Here is an 11,783-nt window from a genome sequence, read left to right on the forward strand (position 1 = left end):
GATTCCATCACGGAGATCGAATGCCATTGGCGAATGTCTCGCTTTTCCGGGGTAAGGGTCTATCCCCACAGGGTGGTGCAGATGAACTGCACGAACTGCACACAGACACCTTTACAACCAGCCTATATGTACCCATGTATACATACGCGTACGGAGTAGTAGGAATATAATTTCTGAAAACAATCCATTAGAACACCTTAATTACCCTGGATCCTAATCCCCGAAAAAGAAAACACAAAACCAAAACAAAACATAACACGTAAGATGGTATTACATCAATTAAGTAGAAACAGGGAATGGAAATAAGAAAAAAAACAGAGCACAAAACCCAGACAATTCCCAATCGCACTTGGTCTCAGTACGTCTCCAACTCCATGGAGAAAAGGGCCTTGGGGAAAGTAGACCCACGTCTCCGATCTCAAGTATGGAGAAGTGGAACATCCCCCAAGCACGATTCATAGCCGTGAAATCACGACATTGAGAGGCATTCATGTGGAAAGAAGGCGTCAAACATCCAAGTTGCATGACGTGATTGATGTGCGTCTTCGAGAATAGCACAAAATCAATGAAAAGCAGACATAATGTATGGGAGATCAGAAGCACGAGGGTGGGGATTTTTGACATAAGGAACGTGGTGATGAAAAAGACTCGTGCATCTGTCCCGGAAATTCAGCCGTCAGATTCGTGAGGGAAAAGAGGGTATCTTTCTCTCGCCCCTTATGCGGCAATGGGCTCACGCTCCTCTTCGCGGCCTCGCATCTCGCCCTCAATGGTGCTGACGCCATCATCACCGTCCTCGTAGCTGGGGTGCTGGTCAGCTGGGAGCCAAGAGTCACGGTCCCCGGCCAAGGGCTGATCCTGTCCGGACAAATCCACGCCCTCGCGGTTCTTGCTGACGTTGGAGCGGTGGCGCTGGGAGAGGGTGCGGGAGCGCTGGGAGAGACTAGACTTGACGACTGCCTTGGAGGAGACCCAGTTGGTGAGGGCATCCTCGCAGTCCTGGATGATGGCCTTGGAGGCATCGTAGCCGTCGTAGGCGTTGCGGGTCTCGCCGGGAGTGACGGGGGTGTCGTCGATCAGGTCGAGGAGGTGCTTGCCGTAGCCGGCGACGATGGCGACCTTCTCGCAGTGCTCGCGGAGCGCATCGAACTGGTACTGGAAGGCGGCCTTGACCTTCTCGCGGGTGATGTTGGATAGCTGGGCCTCGGCGACGAGGGACTCGGCTTCGGCGCGGACGAGTTCCTGCTCCAGGACGACGATGCGAGGCGAGTTGGGGTCCTTGTACTTCAGCTTGGCGATCTCATCGGTAATCTTCTGCTTGCCTGGAGATCAAAATTTCAGTTAGACAATGCCGGGGAGTTTGAGCGGTCAAGACCGAAGCTGGGAGAATCTTACGGTCTCGGCTGGGCTGTACGGAAGCCTCGATGTTGCGAATGCTCTTAATGGTGACACGGTACTGGTCGTAGCGGTCCACAAACATATCCTCCAGCTCACCGATCTCGTAGATCAGCACGCCGAGCTTGTCCGTCACATCCGACACATCCTCATCGCACGCTTCACCCCAGATGGAGAGTTGTTGCTATGGCGACCGAGTCAGCTTCCAATTTGTGCAACCATCATTGCTAATTCAGGGCCATCCACATACAGCGACTTCCATGCGCTCCCGGGCGACGAGCTCCATGCTGCGCATGGCGTTCTTTTCCATCTTGACGAGCTGCGACAGCTTCTTGGCGAGATCGGGTCCGAAGGCACCGGCGGCGTTCTTGCGGAAAGCATGGCCTATTCGCAGGATGTTAGTGAGTCCAATTGTTTGATCGCTTCGACGACGACTGGCGACCCTCCGATTCGGCCGTCGTCGCTCTCGCAGGTCGGACGGGGAATAGTCGATGGCCCAACTTTAGGCAGCCCCCAACCTGACGAGCAACGAACACCCTCAGGGGGTTTCCAGTCGAAGCCGATCGCAAAAGGTATCTCAATTGCACTCACCGATCCCACCTTTCCCTAGCCATCTGCCGGTCTTGGTTGTGGACAATGGTGGTGGTGGGCTCTCGACTTGCGAGGCGGTCGGGGCGCGCGACTGGCGCATGGAGTAGGTGCGGTGCATGGTTTGGACAGCGAAATTGGAGGTAGGAAGAAGATTGTAGAGATGTAGAGATGCTTGTTCCTGTAGAAAAGAGATTAGAGAAAAGAAACGAGTTTCCAGTGCCTTGCACAGTAGTGACGTGAGCTTAAAGAGGGGCCCTTTTTTTTTCCTTTTTTTTTTCTTGGAGTACGTACTCGACCTGTGGGATGTGACGAGAGAAAAAGATTCGACTGCAAACGGACAGGGGGAATCTCCTTTTCAATGAACTCGAAGAAGTGAAGTTAAGTGAAGTTCTCGTGGAAGCTCTCGGGAAGTGACGTCGACTATTTTCTGCCCAATTCGGATCTCAATTGGAAGGACTTGGAGGGAAAAAGGAAGACGCCAAGAGACTCAAAGAGTCTTAAGTGCAGTAAATTAGAGCCTACTCAGCCACTAGCTCCTCCTCTAAGCCAATAATCCGTCGATCTTCCCTGGTGTTGAGTTGCATTTTCGAGTCTTCACGATCACCGACGTCATCGACATGCTGATGTCATGGAGTCAAAAAGGTTGCATTGGATCATTTCAAGTTTATAGGGGGATCCTACATCTGACAGTAAAATTTCCACTGGATTTCCCCTTTAGAAGCTTTAATATACACCCCTTTCTTTAAAAGAAATTGCAAGTACATACATATGTACCTAAATATGCAGGTACTTGTATGTCTTGTAAACCTGAAGCCCTGGATTAATAGAGATAGCTTCAGAGGCTGCAATGAGCTGTGATATATACCAGGTTGCAGGGTACATGTAGAATGTAACAGCCTAGTGAGCCCACATATACGCCTGCTAGAGGTTGCCCTACTTTTCAAAATAGATTGGGTCTCACTGCATTGTCAAAGGCACCTGCTAAGTACTTATTACATGATATACAAGACATACAATAGCCCGTTGAAGGGTCCACTAGTACCTGACCATCGACGTTATTGGCGATGATCTTATCCGATCAAGCTTCTGTGGGGTAGTAGACTGACATCCGAGACACTCCACGATGATCCCGCGATCCTTCTTGCGCGTACGAACACTATTCGCAGCCCTAATACGCGCTGTTTTTCTTGTCTAGACCATATTGAGACATTTCAAAGCCTATATCCCCAATCTCTTATCTCTATAGCCTATCGCCGACTTGACGCCCTTATATCGCCGATTCTAGCGGGAATTCCACGGTATACGCCGGATATAGAGCCTATCATCGAATACGAGAAAGCGTCTATAGAAGGCTTTAATACCCACCATACACTACCGGGCCTAGGTACTCTCTACGTTCCAGAGGAAGGATCTGGTATCAGATTTGGACACTTAGGCATAAACCTCGAGTTTCGAACCCTGTATACCTATTTCCTAGATAGGATTAGTAGCAAGCGACTTGCATTGTTATCAATACCTTGGGACCTGGGAAGGCTATATTCTCTTCCTCTTCAACACACCTTCTGTGTACTTTCCTTCATCTCACTCTACCAATGGGTCTAAGGCTTCCGTACTTGCCTCATCGTTTCTCACTTTCCTCTTCAAAGCATCTTCCACGCACTTTCCTTCATCTGACTCCCGGCCCAAGATGCCTGAAATTGACTTCTTACTCTGCGAACGCAACTGGTCAGAACATGGCTCTCAAGTATTATCGACTACTCCGTGATGCAAGAAATCAACGCACGGGGAAGTGACATCTACTACGCCGATGAGCTTTTCGCGGAGATCAAAAGACATATGAAGGGAGAAGGTCATGGCGCTATCAAGACAGCTATGAATAACTTCCTTCGTCTCTCCAGAAGCCAATTCTCTACAAGCGAGGAGTATATCAATGCTTTTCATCACCTCACTTCTTCTTCATCTATCTCCCCTCCTCCGTAGCCTCAACAGATTATGAGGCCCTGTTTTCCCCCTTTTCTTACAAAATCTCAATTCAGTCGAGCTTTTCCCGGCAGCGGAGACTCTTTGGACTTCTTGGAGTAGCAAAAAGCTATATCTCTCACTTCTTCATCGCCGCTGAGCGAGAAGCGATCAGAAGACGCCGCTGTACGTACCCGGATTACAAAAATCACCGCTATGTGAACCCGCCTTTGAGCAACAAAAGGAGTTTTGCAGTCTCTTTCATTGAGAACTATCTCCATCGTGGTATACAGTGTCTTTCTTTAAGAACTGTGTTCACTTCATCTTTATCTTTTATCAGCTACAATGGCTGAGCCCTCTTCCTCTGCTGCTGCTGCGCAACTTGACGACAGTCGCGATTGGAAATCGTTGCGAAGCGCTGTCGCCGACAACCAAGCGGTGGACCTTTCTGAGCTAGGAAGCTTCAACCTTTACAAGCTCACTCCCCCACTGAAGGAGCGAGCCGATCTCGACATCTGGATAGACCAGGTGGACAAGGTGCTTCAAGGTCATACATAATCTTCATCATCTGATCAACAGTGATATACCTTGGCCGATGTTGAGAGATCCGAACGGAAAGAAATGGCATACGCTTTCGCTACAAGTCACTGGCGAGATATCTTGATTTACCCATGCCATCGTCCACTTCCATGTCGCCCCCTCGAGTTGATGAAGGAATGTCTGATCCTATACCAAGCTCAACACCCCCAGTCAAAAGATCTGTCCGAACCCCGGCATCCAGTCCAGCGTCTCGTTCGACACCTTCTTCCGCGGCGCTGACAATGCTGCTTGCATCCGCATAGAGGGACATCTGGTGGACAATCTCAAGGCGAAGTTACTCATCGGCATGGACGTTATGGCCCACGAGAGTTTCCGCCTAGACTTCGGTGCAAAGACAGTAAAGATCCCCTCTTGTATGGGTCTGACAGTGTCTATCTCTACTCATGCGAAACCTTATCATGCCGCCCGCGGCGAAGACTACACCTTTTACCACCTTTCGCATGACGGGTTCCGGCCCAAACAGGCAATTTTGGTTCGCCATTGGACCAGGTACCAGGATGGATTAAACGTGTTGCGAACTATTTCGCGACCTTCCTTGGACACGGCCTCGAAACTTCCCCGTTGCATTCCTCCAAGTGGGAATAGAAGAAGAGAGAAAAGGCCGCAAAAGTGCGGGAAGATTCCCGTTAAATCTCGCGCTAGTGGACACACTTGGGTCAAAAAGACCGTCTCCAGGGTGAGTCCTTTCCGGTTTTGCACCTTCTCGTTCTCCATCCACTAACAGTTCGTGGACTTTTTTCAGGATCACCTGAAGGATTACAAGCAACACAGTGCCACCTCAGCTCCCACTCTGCTTTCTGCACTCGCAGGTGGCGCTACGCATCCGGCTCCAGCTTTCCTAGCGCAGATTATCTTCGTGAGGATATTCACGGCGACTATGGGTTGCCATGGTATATATCGATGCTGGCTTTCAAGATCACCATTCTTGGCATCATTGAGGATCAGCTGAATCAGAGCAATCCGAATGTCATTATTTGGCATGCCCGAATGGGTACCACCCCAACGTCGTTTGCTGGTATGTCATAAATCTCCAAACCAGGAAAACACCTTAATATACTAACAATGAAACTTTAGCATTAAGCAAGCGTACAGAAAGCACTTCGGGGTCATCCCTACACTGGACCACATACCTATTCGGCATATCCGCAATGGTGTGGGGCCTTAATGGCCTCATAATGTAACACATAGCACATAGGCTCAACGCCGCTAAGTGGGAAGCGGAGAAGAAGAAGAACAACAACGAGAAGGCCGAGGGAGACAGAACACTTAGAGAAGAAGTGGATAGACTGCGGGGCCAAGTCTGGGCCCTCACAGGGAGGATCGTAGACCTGGAAAGGGCAAATGACGTCCTTTTGAAGGATATCACTACGCTCCAGCAGATCTCTCTCGAGAATGCTGAAGACTAAGGGGCCGCACATCGAAAAACGGACACCGGTAATGGCCGGGGGGAAGTAGTAATTATATCATATAGCCAAGAGAGAGAGAGTATTCGCTCTATTTGCAGCGGAGACATATATATCCTCTTTTAGAAGACAAAGCGCTCATCTAGCACTCTTCAGCCTGATAGCTGAAGTCTACGCATTGGCAAGGAAGACTCTCACCAAGAAGAAGAGGGAAAGAGAGCTATCCCTACACTGGACTACACACCTTTACGGAGTAGCCGCAATTGTGTGGGGCTTGCATGGCCTCGTAATACAGCAAGCAGCCCACTGGCTCAGCGCCTTGGGCATTTTGGCAATGGCGAGGGACAGACCCTGGCCTATATGGCCATGGTTTGGGTGGTTTGGGTGGAAAGAAGAAAACGAAAGCAAAGTGATTGCACTGTCTTTGGATGTCTGACAGATTCTGTAGCGGGCCGGAGAGAGGCTTCGGCACGGTGACTCTTCCCCATGATGGAATGTGGGCATTTGATATAGCGCTATCACGGCGCTCCTTCTCTCGGCGGGTGCGCTTGCGCCGGCGGGTGCTTTCGTTGCCGAAGGAGTCCAGGTACGGACGCGGATGCGCTACCAGCGGATTTACCGGCCATCAAATCGGACAGGCTACGGTTTGCCCAACCGGGCGCAGCGTACAAGACATGGCGCTATGCCTCGACAGTCGTCGGCTTGACGACTTAGCAGAAGCTGCTAGTAGCCTGTCTGGATACCGGGTGTGTCATGACAATCATCGACGCAGACCTAGCCAAAGTCGCTACGCCTACCCTTACAGCAATGCATACCGGTGCCCGTCGCAGACATTGGCTCTCGCCACCTCTCGTCTGCGTTTGTCTCGTTCGACACCTTCTTCCGCGGCGCTGACAATGCTGCTTGCATTCGCATAGAGGCACATCTGGTGGACAATCCCAAGGGAAACACTGGTTGTAATGGACATATCATTTAGCAAACAGTGTCAGCTCCCTGTCCAATTTGCACTCGACGAAAATTGCAAAAATATCCCAGCACCGTACCCTGATGTCTCTGTTAGTCTCCGTCGAAGCCAGTTCATGGGTTATGAACCAACTCTTCACCATCTCGACCATATTGCTTCGCCAATTTCAAGGACTCCGGACCTTATATTCCCATGCTTTGCTCTTGAGGCGAAAGGTGACAGCGGAGGCATGGACGCAGAAATCCGGAACCGCCATAACACAGCAAACATGTTGTTCAACCTGAGGTGGATAGTCCGAATAGAAGGCCATGAATAATCGGCGGCATCCCGCTATAACACTTCGTATAGACTAGGTCAGACTGTTAGCACATCAACTAGAAGATACGACACGAATAAAGTGTGACTTACCTGATAGAGCAGCCAGAGAGATGTTCTTCATGCAATGATATAGGCCCTTAGGACTATATAGAAACCTAGCAAGGACCTGGCAACGTGTTTTATAGAGGCTGTGGCCAGTGCCAGAATGTTGGGCGGAGCAGGCAGAACGGGCTGAGGTGTGCAGATACAGATACTGGGAAAGTCAAGAAGACGGAACTCTTAGTATTCAAACTATCAAAGAAGGCCTGCATTGACAAACAACAAACAAAAGCGCTCAGTCTGCCACCACAATAAGGCATCCATGTAGGATGGGATGATCCCAACAATGTGCAAAAGAAAAGAGATAGTAGATGCATGTGGGATAGGATGGGGCAATTCAGTGCATAATCTCCGGTGTTGAAGCTAGGGAATCAAGAGACTAATATATGACGATTTTATATAAGACCCAGGTAAATCAGTGGAAAATTGGATCATGGCGGAAGTTGTCTTTGTCTTTAGTGTTCAATGGCAAGCTGCATATTCAGACCAGGCGTAGGATATAGTTATGTATGTAGGCTAATTATCCTGGGCTGTTTGCACTGCTAGACCATGACTGGGCTCATTCTCAACATTTTTCATGGTCCATCTGTTTGACAGTGATAGACCAGTCGTTAACTACTCTTTATCTTCTGTTTACAATTGCAAAAGCTGTATCGGAATGAGTGATTATTATTCTCCTCATCTCACTAGGCTAGATTTTTGCGTAAGGATTGCGTGCATTGTAGATACTGGGAATCTATTATGTACATAATATGTATGCTGCCGACGCGAGAACCCCAATCCAATTCCCATATCATGGCTCAGGGGAGTCGGCCCGACGGATCTTGCGCTTCTTATTAGTTCCAGCCTTGGCTCTGGTGGCTGAGCCACCTCTTTTGCCTTCACTTTGTGAAACAGAGGCTTCTTGTTCTCCCTCTGCACCCCCGATAGGTGGCTCACCAGATCGCGAGATTCCACCTGTCTGAGCTTCCTGACGTAGCCGACTAAATGCCTTTTCCATGCGGCTGGGTCCACCCGTACGAACCCGAGGCGCAAAAGCACCCGCGCCCTGTGTACCTTGCATGAACTGCGTGATGTTGGACTGTGTGCCTTCCTGGTCTCGCCGATTCATGTCACGAATGACAGGCACCAGAACTTCATCCGTTCGCTCTTGACTCCAGCCGATTGTGGTCATGAGGAAGGCCCGTAGCCCATTCAGATCAGGAACACCCCATTGGAATTGGGAGGGGTCGTCGTCGACTGTGGGTTCCAGGTATGCCTCATCAACTCTGGTATCAGGGAAGGAAGGAGGCAAGAAGATCTTGGATGCCTTCTTTCGAAATTTCTTTCGGAAGGCAACGTGAGCATCATCTGCCGTATTCGTACCCGTTTGCAATTTAGTCCACCAGTCGCGGAACTCTTCGAGGCTGGAAAACTCGGTGAGTATCTCTAGGGCTGTGACTGGACCAATCCCGGGAATGCCCTCTGTGTAATCGCTGCCTAACAGATGGGCAAAGCTGATAAGCTTCTGTCGATGGAGGGCGTACTCTTTCTCCAGGTCGGATGTCAAGTAGCACTCGACGAATTTACTTTGATTGAACATGTTTTTGTAGACACGCGTTCCTCCGAAGAGGAAGATATCACTGTCATCTGTGACAATCCCATCCACAAGGCCTAGCGATACCAATTTGGCGCACTGCGCTTCGGCTTCCATAGGCGCGGTGATATAGGGTAGTCCGAAGAGCGTCAGGAGCTGTTGACACTCATTGATCATAATAGTGGTCACCTCGTCTGCATCGCGACGCTCATTTCTCTGCTGAGACCGTAGTTGCTTTAGTTCTTGCTCGTAGTCAAAGGCTTCCTGGTGAGGAGCAGCAGAATTAAGGGTATTGGCAAATCGCAAATGCTCCTCGCCCTCTGCTGCAAGCTGCTTGAACAGCTCTTCATCCTCCGGGTCACTGTAGTCAGCTTGGTCCTGCGCGAAATCTTCCATTCGGTCGACCTCTTCGAAGAGCTGAGGCTGTGACTGGGCCTTTTGATGGGATACAACAGCGATCTCAGGGCCTTGGTTGGAAACCTGAGGGACAACATCTTCAAATTCTGGTGAAGGAGAATGTTCCCTGCGTGGGGACGGCTGATCAAGCTTTGTGGCGATCGGAGCTCGAACTTGTCCATTCAAAGGCTTCTCATCCGGATTTGTAGAAAGCTCGTTGTAAATCTTTTCAATGTCCTCCACTCGAAATTGCTGTTTGGATTTCTTCTCCTCCTCTTTCTCTTCCTCTTCATCTTTCTCTAGATCAACGACTTCCTTGGTGACGGAACTTTCATCTACATCGATAATGTCCGGCGAGCGACGATTGGACAGGAACAGATGATCTGGCGCCGCAGGTCTCTCATCGTCCTTCTCGGGATCTTCAACAGGATCTACTATGAATTCCGCGTCTGAGGGCTCACCCACAAACCATGGAGGAAGTGGATCAGCCTGTTTTGGCTTCTTTGTAAGCTCTTTCACGAAACCCCCTGCATCCTCACCAACCTCACCAGCTTTATCATTATCTTTCGTGACTTTAGTGAGTTTGATGGATTCAAAAGGGAGAGGACCACCGAATGGATTTGGTGCATATGAGGCTTTCTTCGAGACCTTTGTTCTTGCTATGGCAGCAGAAAAGTCCATCCCATCATCGCTCTCGGAATCAATATCTGGCCCCATCTCATAAGATGGAGCTGATTTGACTGGTCGAGGGATGTGTACATCAGGCATATCTTCGTCATCAACTGCCTTATCCGGTTGTAACGAAAGGGCAATAGCTCGTTCGAGGTCATCATCGTCACCATCAAAGAAATCCTCAGTTTCGTTATTCGGCTCCTGTTTGCCAGCATTTCCCTCGGCTTCAACAAAAAGCGAGTCATCTTCAATCTGTTGTACACGATTCTCATTCACTAGCTGTCGCTGTGAAGCAAGACGCGATTCTTGTATAGACCTTCTCATATCTAAGTTTTCGTCCGTTTCAAGTTGAAGCGACCGGTCGAATACACCCTCTTGGAGGAAAGGAAGTTTGGGCAGTCGGTTCAGACCTTCGATTGGAACATCCTCGAACTCATCTTCGTCCGACACCTCGTCCTCATCAGACAGTATCTCAGGTCGATCTAGATCGATGGGCTTTTCTTCTTGGCCTTCCCTGTTCCCCACAACACCTAGGACCCAGCCACCTTCATGTTCGCGATCCTTGACAAGCACGTATTCCCTGCCACGCTCTCCTGCGATGCGCTGCCCAGATTTGTAGAATGCTTCGTCTCCGTTCATGCCGTTTATATTCATTAGTCGTTGCGTAAGGTCATTTCGTTCCGCGACACGGTCGATTTGAAACTTTGAGAACGCCATGCGATCTGGAAACATGGTATCTAACTGCTCTTTCGAATATCCCATTCGAAGTCGGCTCCTTAGCCTCGCTGCATTCAAGATGTTGTAGCGATCAGTGGGGGGCAGACTAAGGAAGAACATGCTGTCGAAGTCGATTTTGGAAAAATCGTAAAGGTTGATATCTTGACCCTGGTGAAAATGTCTAGCATACTCCTCCAGCTCTTCTTGGGACATGATGCGTGGATCGTTCGGTGCTCCCATATCCTGAAGCGAGACATCTAGGTTAGGTAGGTGGTACGCATCCTTCTTCTTGAACTTGCGATTTTGTCGCTTTTCTGTCTCTGTCATGAAAGCCTCGTCTGCATAGACCGGAGCATCTGGCACCTCTTCCTCCTCTTGTCTCCGACTCTTATTGCGTCGACGAGCGTCCTCCTCTTCCGCACTACGTTGCATTTGTACGGCAAGCAACTTTCCCGCTGTTCTCGCAGCATCTTCTCTGTGGCCCTCGCGTCTCTTCTTTCGGCCAGCGATTGTCTGCCTTTTCATGACGGGGGCCCCGCCATCGAAGACGAAGACGGGACGGATCCCAAAATACAGTAGCTTGCATATGCGGCGAAAGAATCCAACGATATGAGAGTTCCGGAGCGCGTTGCCTTCTTTGTCCCGCACCGCCTTCAAGAATTGATAGATCCAGATCGACGCGTCGACAGCTAATCGTTTCTTGTTGAGCGTCTCGAGTTTGATAGGGCGAGCGCACGGTTGCACGACCGTCCAGAGGCCGGTGACACCCATGGCTAATCAAAGGAGTATTAGATCATGAGTCTTTATTAAGGAGGTCTGGCATTTTAGGGATAATGCACTGCTCGCAGGTTGCTATTTAGCGAAGCAGGGACTCGTCGGGTAGGTGGGATGAGCGCCGAGCGTCATTCCATTTCCGCGCCTCAATCGCGAGATCACGTGCATGATATTACCACTTATGGACTAGTGCAAGGGTTATATAATCACATCGGGGAAATCGTCGAAAAAGTAGTGGGCACTTTTTTGGCGTGTGGTGGGATGTGCACTTTTATCTGAGGGAATTGAGGTATTCCGTATAATTCGCCTCTCTGCTTAA

At 49.8% G+C, this 11,783-nt stretch overlaps 4 protein-coding genes across 4 annotated transcripts; 1 reads left to right on the forward strand and 3 right to left on the reverse strand.

The window, feature by feature from the left end:
• Positions 1 to 717: 717 nt before the first annotated feature.
• N7525_000395 (Eisosome component PIL1/LSP1 family protein) lies at positions 718 to 2,104 on the reverse strand (the record flags this gene model as incomplete). Its single annotated transcript, XM_002562396.1, has 4 exons — positions 718 to 1,322; positions 1,396 to 1,579; positions 1,646 to 1,779; positions 1,987 to 2,104. 4 exons carry the CDS (start codon positions 2,102 to 2,104, stop codon positions 718 to 720), a joined length of 1,041 nt encoding a protein of 346 aa, XP_002562442.1.
• Positions 2,105 to 6,622: 4,518 nt separating this feature from the next.
• Positions 6,623 to 6,924, forward strand: N7525_000396 (uncharacterized protein; the record flags this gene model as incomplete). The annotated part of the gene is made up of 2 exons (XM_002562393.2): positions 6,623 to 6,694; positions 6,754 to 6,924. The coding sequence occupies 2 exons, from the start codon at positions 6,623 to 6,625 to the stop codon at positions 6,922 to 6,924; spliced, it is 243 nt and encodes an 80-aa protein (XP_002562439.2).
• Positions 6,925 to 7,078: 154 nt separating this feature from the next.
• Positions 7,079 to 7,351, reverse strand: N7525_000397 (uncharacterized protein; the record flags this gene model as incomplete). Its single annotated transcript, XM_061211554.1, has 2 exons — positions 7,079 to 7,242; positions 7,321 to 7,351. 2 exons carry the CDS (start codon positions 7,349 to 7,351, stop codon positions 7,079 to 7,081), a joined length of 195 nt encoding a protein of 64 aa, XP_061070780.1.
• A 771-nt stretch (positions 7,352 to 8,122) lies between these two features.
• On the reverse strand, positions 8,123 to 11,461 carry N7525_000398 (ssDNA endodeoxyribonuclease RAD2; the record flags this gene model as incomplete). The annotated part of the gene is made up of 1 exon (XM_061211555.1): positions 8,123 to 11,461. The coding sequence occupies one exon, from the start codon at positions 11,459 to 11,461 to the stop codon at positions 8,123 to 8,125; it is 3,339 nt and encodes a 1,112-aa protein (XP_061070781.1).
• Between the last annotated feature and the right edge of the window lie 322 nt (positions 11,462 to 11,783).

This window comes from Penicillium rubens, assembly GCF_028828025.1.
Source record: "Penicillium rubens strain IBT 27055 chromosome Unknown utg000001l_segment0_segment0, whole genome shotgun sequence".
NCBI lineage: Eukaryota > Fungi > Ascomycota > Eurotiomycetes > Eurotiales > Aspergillaceae > Penicillium > Penicillium rubens.